This window comes from Alligator mississippiensis, chromosome 13, assembly GCF_030867095.1.
Source record: "Alligator mississippiensis isolate rAllMis1 chromosome 13, rAllMis1, whole genome shotgun sequence".
NCBI lineage: Eukaryota > Metazoa > Chordata > Crocodylia > Alligatoridae > Alligator > Alligator mississippiensis.
This window is the reverse complement of record NC_081836.1, coordinates 2290875-2311929: the sequence shown is the minus strand read 5'-3', so window position 1 is coordinate 2311929 and position 21055 is coordinate 2290875. Positions and strand designations below refer to the sequence as shown.

Sequence of the window (21055 nt, the reverse complement as noted above, 5' to 3'; positions counted from 1 at the left end):
AAAAGAAAAAAAGACCCAATTTAAACTAATGTGACAGTAGAGAAGTGACATCTATTCAGTTCCGCCTCTGTTTTATCTTTGCCTTTTAAAGATCTTAACATTCTTTACAATGACAACTTCATTCAAGCGTGACTTTGAAAGCCTAGTTAAATCAGCTGAGATCATGTACCAAACACTTACGTCGCTGTTCTTACATTCATTACAGAAGTAAATTAAGTTTGGAATGCAAGTACCTTCAATTCCCCGCATGGAACACTTACTTGCCCAATTGTCCAAAATGCATTTATTTACACGCACACATGCACGCATACACACACACACTGCATGTGTGTGCATGTGCACATGTGCTCCACGCTGTGTACTTGAAAAGTATTCTGTTGGTCAGCAGTACTCATTGGTCGTTGCTCTGTGCCTTAAGTGCTCTTCAACCACCAAAGGACAAAATACACACGTTGCCCCTTAACTGCTTCATTATAGAGTCCTGACACTGTGAGGCACCGTAGCAGTGGGGCTGGGAGGAGAGTCGTGATACATATCTATAATGGACAATGCAACTTGAAATGCAATTACTCTGGGGTAACCGGTCATTTCTTTTTCAAGTGACCGGCTGTTACGCAGAGCCCAGCATTGGTGACTCACAGTGATCCAAGTCCCAAAAGGCACATGTAAATAATGACCATACAGCAGCTCTGCCAAAGTTTCCCAGATCTGGATACCTCCAAAACCACAGAAGTATTAAGCAAACACACGGATCGGTGACCTTGAAATTACCCTTATCAGTGCTCAGGAGGGGAACATTTCCCAGGCAGGCAGCAGAAAGTTGACAGTGTTTCAACCGAGTGAGCTTTAATCATGGTTTTACCTTAAGTGACCCGTTTGCACGATGTTTGGTGCTGGCTAGCATCCAGTTGAAGTCTCTCAAACACATCAGCCTTCGAAGGTAAGTGGCCACTTCTGCAAGGCACTTTGTGAACACCCACAGTGCTGTCAACGGGCCAAATGGTAACATCTTGATAATGACAGCTTCCCACAAGAAGCCTCAGCTATCTTCCGTGGGTGAGTGAACTGCAAGGGGGAGGAGGTCAAGGGCCACATAGCAATTGTTCAGATCGAGACGCGATTACAGAAGCTACCATCAGCAAACAGCACTCGAGCTTCCACAGTTGCTGTTTAACCATCTTGAGTCCAGAACAGGTCTCTCAGCTTCTTTTTGGGAATCGGAGAAGATTAAAAATGTCCTCTCTCTGAATTCCTGAGGAACTTCTGTCACTGCTCTGGGGGTGGGGAGGTATAAAGGAACGGAGCCTCCTGATTTCATGTGCTTGGGTAAGAGGGGTCTGTAACTTGATGGAATGACCTCCACTCCACTATTTCCTGCTGGTCAGTAGTCCTGGTGTGCCAGAACTCATGGGAATGATTCCCACATAGGGCTGGCATGATTAGAAGATAGATACACAGGCATCTGAAAGCTGCCGTGAACAAGTCAGTCAAATATTCTGTTGAAGGGCACTGATGGGAAAACATGGCAAGGGATCCACATCAGCACCTGTAGCTTTTTGCCTTTTCCAAGGCAGTTCAAGTTCCCTACACTGTGGGTAGAGCTGCCTGAAGAGGTGACCAGGCAATGAGCTCACTCCTGGACTTACAGACATTTGCTGCCCAATGGAAGTTTGTTTGCAAATTTCCTCATAATCCTAATTATTGCAATCATATTTTATATCAACAAGACTGGTTAACTGACCACTCATTTGAAGGCTCAGTAAGAGAGATATTTTTCATGCAAATAAGCACAATTCTTTTAGGTTCTACAGAATGAAGGTGCCAAGTGAATGTTTCCTTTGCCACATCCATTAGTCTGCAGCTACAACTACCAGCAAGCAAGGAGTATAAATTGTTCAAATCCCTGAAGCCAGGCTTGATAGTATTGGTCTGCCATAGTAGTGGATGCTGGAATGAGAGAGGCAGATGTCTGCCAAAGCAGCTTGGCAAGATTTAAGAGTCAGTCATTAATCAGCATTGCAACATGTTGAGGAACCAAAGTGCAGAGGGTGCCCAGAAGTTCGCACGATTTTTCTTGAATGTCTCAACTGGAATCTCAAATGCCAATTCTTTTTAAGTGGTCTGTTAATCATCTATGGGCAATTAGATGTGAGCTGGAACTGACTGATCTTCTATTTCTTCACTGATCTTTTGTGATTCTTCACTTGAGTAGTCAAGTTAGATGGTAAAAGCACATCCAGGGCATATGGTAAATTCCCCTTTGGGGGTTTTAGAGAAAGGGATCCACACTGGGACACTAATGTGGGGTTGGCTGTAGGCATAAGGGACGTGCAAGAAGAAAGGTTTGGGGTGAGTGCTACCCCTAGCAGAGCTCCTGATGTTTATGAAGATAGGAATCAGTGCTAGGATCACTTCCAGGAGGTAACTGGGCCTAAATAACTTAACTCAAGTTCTTCACTGGTAAAACCTCCCCGTGTAGGGAACTGAACGCTCATAAAGTAGGGAAGCTGTACCAGTTGGTGTGGTGGGAACACCCACAAAAATGTGTCCTGGCCAGCTTGTTAACCAGTTATAAGGCAGCTGCAAGCAGACTTAGCTGCATCACTACAAATCTTGTGAGGTCCTTTCCAGCCTCCAACTTCTATGAATGCATGAGAAGTGGAGACCATCATGTCTTTCAATATCAAGTATGTCTACATCAATGGAAAGCAAGGAGCTGTTACTGGCACCACTACAGACAGTGGCTTGCAATACCAGCACCCAGAGGTCAGGACAGGATGATTTCAGTGGTGCCAGAAATACTGGACTTGAGACAAAGGTGAGCAGTGCTCAAATGGATGCCAAAGGAGCCTCATACTACTTCTCATGTCAGAAATACAGGAGCATTTATAGCTGCAGGAAGGACCCATGGGGAGAGACCTCTGATGATGCCTCTATAACCATGATGCTCACTCTAGCTCATTGCCTAAAGTCTGACTACACAAGGAGGGCGAGTCTTTCACCAAATGGACTTCAATGATATGGAAAGAGAAGATGCAGGAGGTGCCATTTGCCCATAGGTGCTCACAGACGCCTGTCCTTGTCTTCCCATAAATCAAAGAAAGGAATGCATCGATTTCTTTAAAAGAAACATTTTGTAAAGAGATTTTCCAGGGTTCAGGACTCCTTCTGTAAAATGGTTTATAGATGGCACACCCCTCTGTAATGTGCCCCTCCCAGACAAAACCACCAACTGGAACACCCATCGTTACATGCAAAGCAGGTTTTGAAGTGTTGAGACTAGTTATTTTTATGGTAGAAAGCTTTCCTCGCATAACCATACTAGCAAAGCATGTATTGTGGAGGAAACTACTATAGGCTACTCCAGCTCCCCTGAGCAACATAAGCTAAAAGAGTTGCTGGGCAGTTTTGATGCATCTACAATATTCTGTCAACAAAAGTCTCTATGTCAGTAGAAATTACACTTCAACGGCCTACTAACTGACAGAGTTATATCAGCAAAAGCTTTCTAAAAGTAAGCACAGACTCATGTGCAGATGTAGCAAAAAAGCACCATATCAAGAGTGCCATACCAGGCAAAATAAAATGGATTTTCTGACAAAAGGCTGAGATATTAAAAAGCCAATAGTAACCTACTCACTTGCAATTAAAGTTGCATACATGAGGAAAAGGCCAGATAGTGCATGGACTTGGACACTGCAAGGCAGCAAGGAGGAAGTGATGGGCAGTTGGGGGTGGCTCCGTGCTTTGTGCCCTTGGTTGGAGAGACAAAGACATTCAGGGAGCAGATGCTGTCCCAAAAGACATTGCTGACCAGTATCATCCATCTCGTGTGTGCTGGGCAGAGACACGCTAGCAGCAGGAGATGCAAGGACGAATAACCCAAAGCAAACATCTCTAGCAAACCACAGCAAGACTTACACCAGTCAGCGCTTTACAAGAAGAGCAAAAGGTAGTAACTATAGAGGGCCACACACGCAGAAGGTACTTTAGAAAGTTCCAGCTGAAATAATACCTGCCATTCTTTTTTTTGTTAAAAACACTGTTTTCAGATACACGTATAAATATTGATAAAAAATAACTTGCTGTTGTCTTTCACCTAGAGGGAATATCTCAATCCAGCTTTGATTATTTAAGTTACATCATTCAACAAAGCATACAACGTGTTTGTATGGTCCAATATTGTGTGCAAGGTTTACACAAGCACATTTCTCTCTCCAGCATTTCAATTCCACATTTTCTCATCAACATTGATAACACAATACACCTTTTCCCAGCTTTGACAGATTTCTATAACCTTTCCCAGACTTTGTACCTGAGGCCAGCTACCAAGACACGGTCTGCATTTGTCATGAAACAGGTTCTGGAGGGAAGCTTTCTGTTCACTCGCCATCATCTTATGTAAAGCTTCATTTTCCTCTCCTTCTCTTTCCAGAATCTGTGTAAAAAACAGAAGAGTTTCTCTAGTCCTTTCTGTTTGCTTTCAAAATCATTATTGAAAAAGTAAAAGATTTTTAAATTTGTATATTTTAAGCAAGGGTAGCATCAACAAGGCTAGAGATGCAACCATATGCGAGCTATCAAAAAGCTTAAAAGTTACCAGGTACTCAAATACCTTGCACTGGGAACAGCATTCTTTGTTATTTGGGAATTCGGGGGCCTTTGGAAAATACTGCTTGAGTTTTTTCCAGGCTTCTTTAGAAACAACCCTTCTTTCATTTTCTGATATGCACAGGTCACCTGGATGGGGGGGTGGGGTGGGGGCGGAAAAAAAAAAAAATCAAGAGAACATTTTGGTTCTGGACATGCTCGGCAAGAATTTTGCAGCACTGAAGATTTAAGAGATTACTTTATATAACTGCAGTCATAGATGTGTACGCCCTTATCATCTGATGCTGACGTCAGCACTAGAGAGTGAAAAAATAGACCATAACCAATACAGAAGAGTCACCTTCAACCTCTATTTCCACCCCCCTCGTATGAATAAGTCTCCTTCTGGAGGGTAGGGTTTTAGTGCCTGCTTACAGCCATAGCACTTCTTAACAATTGCAACCAGCTATTTTAACAGCCAGACCAATGCATTCTTAAATTTCCTGTTTATATTTTAAAAGGTCAAATGATTTTAATCTTTATAAGATCATGCACTTAACTTGCAGATACAAATACCACAAGAGGAGGAACAGCAGAAACGCACAGATGAGCAGGGAAGGCTGTGAAGGGCAAGAACAGTAAGAGAGAGCATGCACTACATATACACAAAGGCTAATATTGCACGTTACAGAAGTGGATCGTCAAAGGCACAGATCACCCAAATCTTTGTTTATTCCAAATAGAAACACCTGAAAAATAAAAGTCACCATGATTTATTTACATCTCAGGCATCCCAGATTCAATGTTCTGTCCAAGATGTTCTCCCCACTCATCCTCTAACTGCTTTTCTGATAGCGTCACTGCATTTAAACACTACATGGCTATAGGAACCGTTTAGCGTATGAGAAGTTCTTCAGGATATTCAAGTGGGCAGGATCCACAGAAGAATCCTGTCAATAATGCCCATCTTGAAAAAGCGCAGTATACAAACTGCACAGCACACTGAATGCCATTTGTAGTTCAAGACTGTCATTTCAGCCCCTTTATGGGAGACGGTATAATTGTATACAGCTAAGTGGAATTAATTTTGTGGGTCAAAACCATGAGAGACATACCAAATCCTGCTCAGACAACTCCAATTACTCACACGGTATCATTTATACATGCAAGCAATGTTCCGGAAGCTGACAAATGAAATCTGAGAATCGGGAAAATAATGGCTTAACAGAAAGTATTTATGGAAGTTTATTTTGATAGCAGCAATGTCAAAAAGGTCACTCAAGTGGCACAGGCTCTGGATGTATGTATCCTAAGATTCACTGTACGGCAGGAAAACATTTCGTGGACGAAAAGTGACTGCATTGCTGAGAGACTGAATGAGCCATTAAACTGCGCATGGTTTCTTGCTGTGCGCTACGCCCAGCACTGAGTTCCACCTGTGTAACTGCTGCTCTGAAGCCAGAAGCCAGCCATGCAAGTAGAAGGGGAAAGGTAAAAATGGTGCTGCACACACACAGTGAGAACAATGGTAATCTGAAAACAGAAAACAACTCGGTGCTGTCAAGCTCGAAGGCACAAAGAGTTACATGGGAGGAAAACAGTGATGCTCCAAATATATCAGAGTGTATGTTACCAACGATGACAAGGAACCAGGGTACTGAAAAGTTACAAAACGTGGACCACGGTTAATCTGAGGACTAGGCACTTTGAATTAATTCTCTCGATTTCTATAACCTGAAGGGGGCTCAGATTATCCACTGGATACAGAAACAACTCAGAAGGAAAACTCCCTGTTTGGATTTCTTCAGTATTAGGAGAAGTCTGCAATTCCACTGACCTGTCATCTCTCATTCTGGCAAATCTTGAACTTCTGCCAACTCCCCAAACCAAAAATAGCAACACACTGTTCCTGGCTTTGTTGCAAATAAATGAAGATCAGATTGGATTATTTTGAAATAGCATTTAATGAAAAACTTGCTGAATTTGACCAATGATTAGCCTAGGTTCACCATATGGGGGAAGGCAGGACTGGGAGGCTTTCCAGAAACCAAGAGGGACATGAAAATAAGATCATACAAATAAGTATGCTGACAAGGTTTGATTAATGAAAAGAGACGATAGCCTATAATAAAGCTATAGAGGGAGTGAGGTGGAAAATCAGATCAGATGTGCAGAGTACAAATACTCTACCATCTGGAAGGTGAAAACTCTAACCACTGTTTCTCCTCCCATCATCTCTGGGGAGAGATGGATTCTGGGCACGAACATCAAAGATGTCCTAACTTGGTAATCAGAGAAAATTATCCAATGGGGTCAGGAAACTACTGGAGAGGGAGCAATTACAGCAATTCTCCAAATGGAAGATGAAAAAGGTTTTTAACATATGCATGTAAGATGGGAAAGGCAACTTCATAAGGGAAAGCCAGCATATTTTTTGGATGCAAGCCAGACCTCACAGATCAAGCACTGGTCCTTGCAGATAGCACCATTAAGGCTGTAGTTTGCTTTACTGCAAAATCAAGGCTCTATTACAGGGAATGTAGATTTGCTGATACACTTCAGTGGAATATTTTCAATGCATAAGAGGAAGACGGTATTTTATAAGAGTAATTTCAGGTTAACTCAGAATGAAGAAATCTGAATTTGAGGGCCTGGATTTTTAACGTCAATTACTTTTGCGTGACCAAGTCAAAGATCAATTTATATAGAAATGACTAATTTGCTGGGATAGTATTTTCAAATGCTCATTTTTATGGTGGTGTTGTCTGCCTACATCAGAAATATAGAACTGCCAAGTAGAATGGAAAGATTTATTTAGCGATACCAGTCTCATGGCACTGCCAGCTGCCATACAAAAATCCCACTGGAAAAAATATGTAACAATGACAAAAGATTTCAAACACTGTACTTGAGGACGTGACTCTAGCTATCCAAGGCATACGTTGTTTATTGGCTATAATGGTGAAGAGCGCATTGTTAATCCACATTAAGTTTGGTATTAACTGAAAATAACATAGCCCTAGATGACAATGGCCCAAACTGACAGATCATGCCTCCAATAAGGCAGCAGTTACAATCTATCGCAATATTGCCAATAATCTACATATTGAAAATAAGACTAGAAATTTCAGCATAAGTTGCAGCCAGCTAACCATCACTTGATGCAACAAAACGACCAATACTATGTCACCAGCATGATGAAAGAGATGCCAAACACCCTGCAGTTTGCTAACAACCTATATACTGAAGAGGCCTAAATACTTATTGGATAGGAAAAAATACTTCTTATGTGTTTTTGCAATTGTCTGTACCCATGTAGAGTCTCAGTTCAGAGGGTTGCTATTTTATTTACAAGAGGGAAAAGGAATGGATACTATCACTGATAAATACAGTTACTTTTATCCAAAAATATGAAAGCAGTTTCACAGATTTCAGAGTTTTTTGTTTTAATAGTCACAATCGTTAGGAATGCCTTTGGCTTTTCTTCTACTCAAAAGACAGCACGTGCTACAGAAGAGACTCTCTTCACATTATACAGAACTATCAGTTCAGTAGCAAATTCAGAGGGAAGAGTAACACCAACTTAATTGGTGATAATTCTCTGTAGTACCTACGTTTTCTCTGGAGGTTTCCATCCAAATATATCTTTGTTTCCCAAACTTGTGTGATCTGAGTCAAACTCACGGCATTCTTAGAAAAAAAGTTCAAATGGTATTATCTACTTATGAAAAAAAGCAGGGTAAAACAGATTTAAGTAGAATTCATCCGTGATTAATCCAGCTGGTCTTGAGCTTGACTGAAGAAACACAGAAAATTACCTACTATTTAGAGACCAATTAGAATACTTTGCATATAATTACTCCTACCTCCCACAGATACACTTACCATGTGGACAAACAATGTCTTCATTAAAATTTAACTCCTCTTCCTCCTCTCTTTTGTCTTCATTGGATTCATCTGACCAAAAGAAAAAAGTACACTGCACAGAAGTTCTCTGTAGAAGAGTACGGTTCTTACAAAACTATGCTATTATTCTCCCAGCTGCAAATTGCTGCAAAATTCTAACATGAAAGGAAACTTCAAAAGCACTATGCTATTACATTTATTAGGCCAGTTCTCAAGGGGCAGTACAGGACTGTGTCCTACAATACATTATACATTCAAATGCTTTGAAGATCACGGAGTACTAGATCACCTCTATAAGACCCCAAATACAGAATGCGGTTTTTGCTGCTCAAATCTCTCAGATGAGAGTGAAGGGAAAAAAAATAAATCACCAGTGGTAACAGTTGAGGAAACAAAAGCCTTGCGGACAAAATGTTAGTGAGCTCTCCACCTTGAGAAGTATGATCTAAACCAATCCTCTTGCACCACTAAGGCAGCTTTGTGTGAATAAGGCCAAGACCTACTTGGACTGGAAGAGCTGCTGTGAGGAGCGGATAGAAATGATGCTTTTTTTGTTTGGAGAATACTTATAACCTTAAGACTGATCCCAGAAATAAGTAAAAACGTGTTTACTGAGAGAAAGGTAGAGTGGTTACTGTTTATTTGCACGATGTTGGCAGAAGAGAATAAGGCAGGTTGCACATAGCCACAATCATTAAGTTCTAACTGCAGGGCTAATTTTTATCTTGTATTTCAAGTGGCTTTACACAGGTGTATATGAAAAAAGGAGTTTGGGCCAATGAATGTTTACCACCGGTGTCAATGTGTAGGCAGGAAAGGTCGGCTCCTGCTATGCATCCTTGAGCAGTTCCTCAGGGATCCTTTTACGCCTTAAAAGCCTTCTAAGGACCAGGATGCATTGAGTCACTGGAACATGATGCTAGATGAATTTCCCAAGGGCCCGGATACTCAGACAAGGGCCCACATACATTTATAGAGGCTAGTTATGAGCCTTTGGTTTATAAAATGAAGAGCTGACATCTTTCACTACAGTGTTGCAAATACAGCAGTATACTGAGCAATGAACTGTAAAAACCTAAATAATGAGCACATGTCCTAGTAAATAATTCAACCTTTAACCCCTTGAGCATTATTTTATGCTGCTGTGAAAACAACTTCCATTTAAGACCAGAAAAACAACAAAACGATTTCCTGAGGGATATTTAAATTGGGACCCAATTATCAATGCAGAAAAATATCCTTTAAAATTTATTACCAAAAAACCACAAGATCAACCGAATTCTATTAGTGTTGCCAGCTTCTGAAATGTGTCATGTGATAATTTGATGTTGATCCTAAGGCCTCAGGTCCTGAAATGATCCGATTAGGTTGAAAAATCTCAGCTTTCATTTTTAACAAGTTCTTCCCTTCTCCTCCCTTGTAGGCTAAAACCCAGAAGACAAATAAATAATTTGAGAACCCCAAGTTTTTATTTTTTGAAGGGTAGGCTGACGTCATGATTTTTGGGCACCTGGTTTTAGCAATACTCTTCTGTTTTTCACAGGAAACACTCAGTTCTTTACTGGAGGCTTGCAAAACAATTTCACTTCTTATCCATTGTAATTTTTTGTAGCAAATATTCTTTTTTGTTATTTGTTAGGATAAAGTTTGGAAACTCTGTGCCCAGACTTCTAATTTTTTATTGTTTTGTAGGAACACTTTTGGTTACTGCTCCTCTTCAGACATTGAAACTTACCTAATGTTTTTGAAAACTCTCAAATATAATTTCACTATTGGCTACTTTGCTTGGATTTTACAATGTTAAAATTACCTTTGTTTTGGGTGTCTCCATTCATTTTGCCATTACTGTGTTCTGTATCGTCATCTTGCTCATTCAGCTGTTCCAAAGCCAACTGACGCCAGCTGCGCAAGGATGCCTTTCCCACCCAAAATCCATCATTACTGCATAGAAACAAGAAGCATTCACAACACTATGAAAATAATTCATGGTTTGTATCGGGATCAGAATGAGAATTATTAAAATCCTATTTAAAATGATTGGCCTTGATGATGGCTGAAGGCCCCAGCCCTCACATACCCCTTTACTGTAATTTTCAGCAAATTTGTAACAGTTTTGTAGTCTTCGTTTAACTGATTTTTCAGTCGTAGTATTCGACATCTCTCAACCACACAGTCCTTGCACAGCGCTTTCACTGGAGAAACAAAGAACACTTCGTGTTACGAGCATTGCTACCACTTGTTTCGAAACAAAGCCAACAGTCCAGACATCATTATTTGAAACGTTCTGTCCATCAAGTGACATCCACATAGCATCCAAATGACATTTTCCAATACCTATGATTTTAGGCAGAAATAAGATTCCATGGCAACAGCTGAACTAGGCCAAATTTAGAACCCAAGAAATAATTGTGGGAAGCTCAACACGAGGCAGGATTCGTTCATGCAGCAACAAAACATCCCATCACTTCAGTTTCACAAGTCTGTATTTCTGCATTATCTGCGAGAATAGCAGCTCACAAGTAGAGTAACAGGTCTGATAAACACCAGTACATGCAGAAACAGGGTTTAAAAGACGGAGCAGTTCATACATATGAGCACAGCTGCACCAGTCACAAGAACACAGGGTGGAGAAGGTGGGAATTTTATTGGCATTATGCGTGCCTGTTTCCCCACCCTTCTGTGTACTGTGACCCAGGGGTGCCAAGTGTGGTTTCCACTCTGGGCTGTGGAAGTGGCATGTGGCCAAGCGTAAAGTGACTAGGAAGGTGTTATCTGCTCTTCAATGTCTTTTTGATATAAACGGAAGCCCCAGGGATTGAATATTAACTTCTAATTGCCAGGAACCAACAAGCTTGGAACAACGGCATGAAGAGACCGAGTTTCCTACACCCAGCAGACAGAGGAAGAGAGAAACAAGATGGATAACTAAGAGAATATGGTACGTTGGGCTGGTTATTCTTGCAGACAATATTAACTCTGTCTCAAGCCTATCTTACCCATTCCAGGCTAAAAGAATCTGCCTGCTATATTCCAACTGATTAAGACAATGGATTATTTTAGAAAGGCTGCTGATGTGGCTGCAGTTTCTGCAAGTCGCTTACTGCCCTATAAGGGCAAGACCCATACAGACGTTGAGTTAATTTGTGCTGGCTTCAAGGGCTATGAAGAAAAACTGTGGTGCCGTAACCTGAAGGCCTAGTCTGGAAGCTGAAGCAGCCATGGGACTTTCCTTACAAGGAAGTTATGCCTGGGATATTCAGGGAGACTGCGTAAAGCCTGAGGGCTCGAGTAAAACTCTACATCCACGACAGCCACACACAGTCTCTCTCTCTCTACATAAGACTGATATTTTTTTCCTATTTTAGAAAAGGATGTTTCATTAAGAGAAAAAACATACTAAAGCTTGAATTCTTTCCTATCCCACTGTCTTCTTTAAAGCTACTCGGCATAAAACTGCTTCAAGGCACAGAGCAGAATCTAGGTTTGAAACAGATCTGCCATTAAATGTTCTCCAATTAGACTAAATATATTTGTTTGAATGCTAATGTAATTAAGCAGTGACCTCAAAAACAATTCTCCAGAAATACACAGGCAGCACATCTATTACGGTGAGAGAGAAAGCTCCATTTTAATGACAAAGGATGGCCCAGAGTTAAGCTATATGTTTATTATAACATAATAAAATTTAAATGAAAAAAAAAAAAAGGGTGACCTCAAAGCATCCTCTCTTCAGCTTACCAGTCAGCCTGGGGCCCCCTCCATATCTCCTGTAGAAGAAGTCAGCAACATACTCAGATATTCTCTTCATAATGGATATTTTATCTGGGTGCAGTTTTCCATGCGAACATAGGCATGCAGCGTTATCTATGGGTTTGGGAGGGGTAGATTCATCCAGCCATTTCTGTAGCCAATCAAGAGAGATAAACTCATACGGGGATCCTGGAAAAAAGTGAACAGAAACAAACCCATGATACTGCACATGCTTTCTAATAAACTGCTTTTTTAAAAGTGTTTCTACCTTAAAAAAATTAAATTGCTATAAACAGAGGACTCCCCCCCCAGTAAATTGACTAGGTTCAAACTATGAAAATTTTGCAAATGTTTAATTAGTTTGTGTTCAGTTCTGGCAGATTTATATCACTTGCTCTAAATAGCAGGTACGTGAAATGAGATAAGAAGGGGAAAAAAAAATCAATCAACTACGGGTCAACTTATTATTTTAAATACGTAACTTGTCCAATAAAGGCAGAGTGTGTTTTCAAGCAGGAAAACCTTTTGGATACAGTAGCTTATTTCATTTTAGAACATTATCAAGTCTCCTGCTCACAGCTCAAAGAACTGAGTTTAAACCACAAGCTATTCACAAACAACCAGGACACAGGCTCTGTATCAAAAATGTATGCTGGGAAATGCCACCGACTTAAAAAAATCTCACAGTAATGAGATTGTTTCCTTTTGCTTGCTAAACCCCAAATACAGAGATTTGATTTTGAAGGTTGGTGGGTAGGTTTGAGATGGATCAATACCTACACTTTACAAGAAATGAATAGATTTATATAAATATTTAAGACAAATATCTTGATGCAACCGTGTAACCCAAAAGAGCACGACCATGTTTGTAAATAAGGCATCTTATATTTCCATTGGCTTTTTCTGTAATAAAATGCAGCTGTGAGAAGCAAGCTGATCTCAGACATTTCTCCCCCTTTCCAATTAGCAGTAATCATCTTTAGGTTCCGAGGCAGGTTTAATTACAAACTAAGAACACGAATTGATTGTGGGAACAAAGCAAATTTCCTTCTGTGCATCACGTCTAGCCCCTATTGGAAAGATAACGATTCGTATTTATAAAAAGATCACTCGAAAATTAACAGGATGGCCAGGAAATTAAAACGCACTGGGCTGATGTGTCAAGGACAAATCTGAAATTTGGGTGAAAAAGATGCTGCTGATATTAATCTGATCAATACAACTCATGAAATTAGAAAAAAAAAATCTATAAAGTTTCATATAGAGGGACAACAGCAAAGCTTGAGAAAAATCTGTACTATAATCAGCACTGGCTTTTCATAAATTGAGGCCTTAAATGGGTCTGTTCTTCCCCTAGTCAGTAGCTTCTACATATTAGGCAATGATATTATTCTCATAATTGTTTCCTTCTGCAAGGCTATAAGATTTGCTTTTCACTGACTGCATTTACATTAAATGTGGCCATAGCCTCCGGAGGTTTTAATTATATTCAAACGCTTTGCCAACCTTTCACAATGAATTATCACGCGGTTAAAAAAAAAAGTTTTAGAACCTGCCATAACGAGATTTATTCATGTCATCATTGTCAGAGGCACATTATTCCCGTTGTGCTTACAAAGTTAAAGAGCGTCACTTTTTGTTCCCATTTCCCAAAGCTGAATCACAGCACACTGCTGTCCATGTTGACAGCCTAGATTTCACTACAACTGTTCAACAATACATCTGGAGAATATAATTAACAGGGGGAATAAAACACGCCTATCTTTCCATTAGTTTGAAGCACAAATACCGAAGTTTCCAAATCCTAGAGCTTACAACTGTGTCCAAATGGAAATGGGCAGCTATTTAGAGAAGCTGAGCTCCCAGTGACTTGGAGTAGTGAGCGTTCAGCACCTCTGGAAGAGAAGTCCAGCCTTTTCTACTAGATACTTTACTTGGACTTGGGTGCTCAAATCTGAAGAGTTTGGCCAAAGTATATTGCACATTAAACTGAAATATCACAAGAGCCTATTTTTGCTTCTTAAGAGATTTATAATTTTAATTTTAAGTGATTTTTTCAATTGTTTTTAGAAGTGGGATGTACATGGGAGAAATATTCTGTATGTAAAATAGCCACAGAAAGACCCGTACACTTATACGTAAGACAACCAAGGGAAGAAAATGATACTTCAAAATCCTAGTGCTTAACTATGTGAAAAAGGTAGGGTGAAAAAAATGGGTACAAGATTAAGAGGCAGCCAGTGAGCGCTTGCTCACAGGACAGTACAGCTGAGATACAGAGGGCTTATACGAGTGGAATGACTAATAGAAGTCTTACAGATAAAAGATCGCCTACATGGGCGTTCCCAAGTGCCTGTCAGACATGAATGACTTTCTGGCAGAAGGTTGAGTGAACCTGCGCCCTTGCAGGTTCATTTAGCACTGACGCGAAGAAGAGAAGTGGAGACTCACGACTGGCTGAGTTATTCTGGTTTCAATGCGGCTAATCAATAGTGAATCAAGTCGTTGATAGGACAACAGAAAATGGAAACAGTATGTGAAAGAGGCTAGCAGACATCACTGAAAGGGAGGGGAGAATATATCAATAGAGAGAAAGAGAAAAATAGCTGCAGTGGCCATTAAAATGAAGGACAGGAAAAAGAAAGAGAGAGGAGGGTGGGAAATGTAAAGTCACCATGAAGAAAACATTATGGGGGAAAAGCAGTACTGAGCATAGATGTTCCACTGCCCTCTTAGCTAGCGTGCCCTTCCCTCATCAGGAGGCACACGATTACACCTAACATCTTGCAGTGAAACATTCAGACCAGGAGACCACATCTTACGATGCACAATATGGTTCTAGTGCTGTTTGTTTCTAGAGCCCAGCCAGGAAAAAAAAAGATAGCTTTACGGACTTTTGGGGAAACCTCAAATAGAATTTAAATGCTTGGGAAATGGACCCTCCACATCTTGTTTCCTTCAAAATTTATAGTTCTTCATGATACTTTGCTAGTATGAATACCAGAGTATGAAAGGTTAAGAGGAAAAAAAAGGACCAAATTTATGACAACTACTGAATGCAGCTATATGTAAAGGGGAACAAGAATTAAAGCAGTGGTTTATTTACAAAAGACTGCTAATCTTAAACACATATCTACTACAAAATGCTACCAGAATATCTTACAGACCAGCTTCAGCAGGTAACCTTTTGTAGAGCTCCTTCACCTCTTCATGTTTGATTTTGCCTCTGGCCACGCTCTGCTTTCGCATCTCTGCCATTTCGTTACACCACTCCTCAAACTTGCAGTTATCCCGTTCTACCAGCTCCTGCAGAAAAGCTAGCAAGAAAGAAAAACAGCAGAAATACTAACTACCCCCAATTCACTGTCTCATGGAAAAAGACAGCCAACATGAATGTCAATTATACCAATTATCCCCGCAAGCAGCTTTTAAGCCGACATCACCCCTAAGCAAGTTTCCCCACATAGACACTGGAATCCACAGCCTTTCAGGAACCCAACATGCCCCAATATTCTGCTTTTATATTTACATTTCAGTGCTTTTGCCAACACAGGCGATTAAATGTAAAGAAGCCATGGGATGCAAATGTTTTAATACTGTCCAAGAGAAAAATTTACTCTGGGGGAGTAACACTTGCAGGGTTTTAGAAAGCAGGCAATAAAAACCTTTGCTGCGTAACAAAAAAGCATGCTATTACATATTAATAATTACACTCCGGCAGCAACGGTTCTACTACAGCCCTAGCAATGAAGGCTGGCAGACCACGAGCCCATAAAGCTCCTTTAAAACTGTTTCAAGAATGCCTCTGCTACTTTCCAAGACCCATGGTTCCATTTTCTTGCCTCCTACTCTCTGCAGTATCACTCAGCTCTACTAGATATTCCTCTTGGCTCCTTTGGAATAGCTGTTCTTCTTACCAACATGCAGGAATAAGAGCCTTCAGACCCAGAAGTACATCTGAATCTTCCAGTGCCACCTATCACAGCACACGGTACCATGGATACTTGAATGTACAGTATCTTAATGAGCCAAATTCTCTGCTTTTTAAAAGGTGAGAGCAGAAAACTCTCAAGAATTAAGAGATCAGGCAGAGTAATGAAAAATAAGTGAGGATTGGCAGTAACAGGCTTACACAAAACCAATTCATGAACCATTTAAACGGTAGGAAAAGACAAGGTGGAAAGAAAAGGCAGCAGCCTATTTCCTCACAGTGATACAAAAGGAAGTACAAAGTATTTTCTACTTGAAATTTTTTGCTACTTAGGAAAGGTTAAAAACATTTCAAAAGTATACTGGTTTAATTTCTTCATGTAGGCATACCATCATGAGAGATGCATCGCTAAAATCTAATACAATATTCTGAATTTTAATTTTGCCTATAAGAATATTACAAGTTTTGAAAGAGTGTTTAGTTCTTAAAATCAGCCCGACCCTTTCATTTCAAAAGCTAACAGTCAGCCGAGTTCCAAGTTGTAGTCCCAGATCTATCAGTAGTGTTCTGTTCAAATTCAAGTTGCTTCACTTGGATACTCTTATTAGGTGGGTTAAACATTAAAACTTTTAAGGGTAATCACCACCCTTTGCTTAAGATAGCTGCAAAAGACGTATTTAAACATGTTTCTGCTCAACACAGAGGCAGATGCAAGGCTCCACAGGAATCTGAACCATCTATGCAGAAGAGTTGCTTCGCTGCGTACCGTTTTAGAAGGAATACTCTGTGTGCGGGGATTGAGCTCAGAAAGGGACTGAGGAAAAGTGACACGGTGTCAGTCAGCATTGGTTCAGCCTTAGGAGAAGCTGAGAGAAACTTCTGCACTGGGGGTGGGCTGGTTGGAAGACACTTGGTGCTTTCAGCAAGGAAAACACAAAAACACACAACTTCACCATTAATTTCTTCTAACTGAAATGCTCTACAAGACTCTGGACCTGAGATAGCTTCTAGAATCAGAAGGAAGAACAATATCTTAGTTTTCCTTTTCTGTAAAAGAGGGATATTGCCTCTATACTTACCGCTGTAGAAATATTAATTAGCATATATAACCCTTTGAACAGAGCACTATACAAATGTTAAGTATTATTCAATCCAAAGGTCAAATGAATTTCCACCTCCCCCTAGCTATAAGACAAATCATGAATACGTTAGCAAAAAGTCTCTGAATCGTCTGCACCCTTATTTTTATTCCCTTTATACACAGTAGGGAGGAACATGTATTTGTGAGAAGCAGCATGCTGTTGTAAAAGGCACACAAGGCAAATAAGCGACTGAGAAACGCCAGGACTACCCACCTTCAGCACAATATACATGACACTGACATCTTGTAATGACTGCTATTCAAGGTTTGGGCTTCATTTTTTAAACCAGTTTAATTATTAAAATGGAAATCTGGCAGGGGACACTAATTATTCAATCACTACTCTGAGTGATGAGCTGAACATTTTGTGATCACGTACGCCAACTCACAAAAAGTTGAGATTACTTCAGCAACAAAAAAAACTCCTTCGCTCTTTCTGCTGCACGAGCACAAGTGGCAATTTCAATGCAACAGGGCCAGGGAGTGCTTACAGCGATGAAATTACAGCGACCCAAAGAGAAACTACCGCCTCAGCAACTCTTATTCCTGGTAGACGCTGAAATGGGATTATTTTTGGTCTTCTCAATGATTTTCTTAAAGAAAACAAGCAAAAGTCAACTCATGGGGCAAACCTCTGCTAAAAGGACAGCTGGGTTTCCAGAAGATAGGAAGACGGAAGAGATAGAAGACAAAGTTACAAAAGAATTAAAATATAAAACATATTTTATTTAGCTCTTCTTTCTTTCTTTTATTTTACTAGGAAATGCTTTCCTAGTAGAAGAATACATTGAAAAACCAACATATATGTTTAGCAGGTCAAGTAAGAGCGATTCTACCATTTAACATGTCACCCCACCTTGTGTCAGGAGTGACTGATGCAGTCCCCAGTGTCTGCAAACTAGTCAGGGGCCTATAAAGTGGTAACAAGTCACTGAGTCATTTAACGCAAGTTTTTGGTTTAGTGGATACAGGTTGTTACAAAAAGCATTTAAGGTGAACTGCTGATTTCCTCCAGAACTGGACAGAGCAAACTAAAATGATTTAGCTGTAAGAAAATGGTCTGAAAGGCCAGAAGAACAATTCCACTCACCTGGTACTTCAACTGCCGGAGATTTTTCTCGGGTTTGCAGCCTGTACACCAACATGTAAGCATTTCGAGAGCAATGAGTCCCTTTCCCACACTTGGGTTTACGAGTCTGAGATTTAGAAGGCTCTGCTGTGGCACAGAAGGCAAAATGTAATAAGTATGCATTCTACTGTATTTATTATCCCTTAACAGGGTGAATCCAGAGACAAGGTATCTTATCTAAATTCATCCCCCCCCAGCATGTATTCACTACCTCCAAGTATTCTAAACCTCTTCTCCAATGGAAGACGGGCAGTTGCGCATGGGTACTGCGTGTGCAGTCTCATCCATGCACATTCCCTTATACCAAGTAAATGTTTCAATGCTTGGGGTAAAGAAAACGTTTAAATGTCACTCTATCCATAAGGGAAATGTGTTCCTTCCCACTGTGTGACAAAACCTGTGGGCATCAAACTGGAGGGTAGGAAATGCGTTATTTCAGATATCTGATTCCAAGTGCTAGCTTCGAATGTACTTGAGACGGGGGAAAAAACGTGACCGTATGCTACCAACTCATGTTTTTGAACTTGTCATTCTACTTTCACCTGCAGCCTATGAGACAATGGAACATTTTGAGTGCGTGCATCTAAATTTCCAGCATTACAAGCTAATTTAAGTAACAAGGAAAAAAAAAAAAGGAAAAACAGCTTCAGTTCAAATTCAGTGGAGTATATGGAAATTTCATCTCTATTATTTATGCACGTAGAATTCTTGAGGAACTCGGACGCTATCACAACGCCCATCTTGTTGTGAATTTAGGTGCTTAGACCAGAGGTTAGCAACCCAATGGCAGGCAGAGCTGGGGGGCTTCTGCTATGTTTCAGAGGCCAGGTGGCAGGGAGAAGTCATAGTGGTGGCACTGCAGGGGAGAATGGTAGCTGTGGCAGTTGCAGTGGTCTGGGCTGTGTTGGAAGTAGCCGGCACTTGTAGCTGAGCTGTGTGAAAGCAGCCCGTCACTCCATAATCTTGCCATTCCATGACCTAGACAGATCTCAGCACCACCTTCCTTCCCAATTTCTACAAGCACTTATAAAATCTGTCCTGCCTGCTGGGTCAGAGGTTCAAGGACACTGCCACCCTGCAGCAGATAAAAGCAGAGCCTTTTCACAGCAATCTGCTTATACACCAAACTTCTTCCACTGCTGAGTGTGCAATAGCCTCTGCCCTTGGAGGAGAAAAAGAACCCTGACCAGAGATTTTGGCAGAAGCTGGTAAATAATTTTAAATCCTGATGAATAATATTTTTAATTGTAACTGCTTGAGGCCCCAAGCCCAGAGACTTAAAATATGCTTTACATTAAGAATGCGAATACTTCCTTTGCCTTCAGTAAACGATGCACACTTAATTTTAAGCCCATGCTTCAGCCTTTGTAACACCAAGACCTATCTTGTTTTACAGTTTTAAATTGTTGTCTCTTCTTTCTGGCTTGTTCAGGGAGTGAACAGGAAAGGTCAGAGAAGGAAGTATCTGTGTTTCAGTGGGTTTACTTCTGCATCTTACATTGCTACCTGTCTAATCAGGTTCATCACTGTTGACGGTCAGGTGCATCACTCAGCCACTAGCAGGACACCATCACTGCTCTGGCAGGGCTTTGCATACAAGCTCGTCATCAGGTTCTGCAAGAGGATGTTTACCAGTAGTAGCAGCAAAGCTGCAAATGAAGAGGCAGCAGACAGATGTGTGGAGAGAAAGTGGTGAGAAACAGGAGCAAGGTTTAAATGTGCTTGGCAAATCTCTCAGGAAACCTTTATAAAACCAAATGTGGGAGAAGGTTAAAAAATTGAGGGTTTGTTTTTTTTTCAAATTCAGGGCACCAAAACGTGACTTTAGGTTAGTTAACGCTTGGAAATGTTTTGGGAATTTTTTTTCCTACTTGCCTTTTAGTTGAGAAATATCTAAATTTTACTTTTCTGCTTTTTATTAAAGGATTGAAATGGGGATTCTTAAATACTTTTCTTAGTACTCTGTTAGAGCATTTATTTGGATCTCTGCACCTATGACGTGTTGAGTGTTGACTCATTAGTGTTACTCAGGCATGTCTGTATTTGCATATTCAAATGTTGAGACTATTGATATTCATACATCCTACAAATGCATTGTGGGCTAAGCCAGCTGCAGCTGAAGTCTCAGCCTAAGCTCTACAGCAAACATCACGAAATCAAGATCCAACATTGCCAAGGTAATATGAAAACGGGGTGTTTTCTCTCGGAGTAAGGGAGAAAGGCTGAGCAGGATGTAGAAGAAAATCAAAACTGCACAAATAAAAGCTTACTATTAGCTCTCTTGAAACCATATTAAAAAAACTTGCTTTCCATTAAAACTCCATTTGGTTCACTAGTTTAGGCAAATAGTTTGTTCAAGTTTTACTCTGATGTGCAAGTTAATCATTTTAAACCAATTCATTTCTAGGCAAAAGTTTGCTATTTGCCATGTTATAACTGAAAAGAGAACTGCAGTCAAGAAAGACTATACAAGACAAACATTCAGATGAGGATCCGGGATTAAAACTGCTGCAAGTAAGGAAACTGCAGTTTTGTTAGTTACCCATTAAATGCAGCTCTGTTATTACCAATTGTTCATACATGTATCAGGGCAACTGATTTAGCTTCC

At 40.4% G+C, this 21055-nt stretch overlaps 1 protein-coding gene across 2 annotated transcripts in view; it reads right to left on the bottom strand.

The window, feature by feature from the left end:
* USP48 (ubiquitin specific peptidase 48) overlaps positions 1-21055 on the bottom strand; it is a 41362-nt gene that overhangs the window by 10209 nt on the left and 10098 nt on the right. The window contains exons 10-17 of one of the 2 annotated variants that reach the window (XM_014601168.3): positions 18409-18534; positions 15414-15563; positions 12235-12435; positions 10574-10688; positions 10307-10437; positions 8476-8547; positions 4616-4740; positions 4316-4438 (exon numbers count right to left, since the gene is read on the bottom strand). In XM_014601168.3, coding sequence (XP_014456654.1) covers positions 4316-4438; positions 4616-4740; positions 8476-8547; positions 10307-10437; positions 10574-10688; positions 12235-12435; positions 15414-15563; positions 18409-18534 — 1043 coding nt within the window. The remainder of the gene's footprint in view (positions 1-4315; positions 4439-4615; positions 4741-8475; positions 8548-10306; positions 10438-10573; positions 10689-12234; positions 12436-15413; positions 15564-18408; positions 18535-21055) is intronic. The other variant, XM_014601169.3, reaches the window with a different exon arrangement.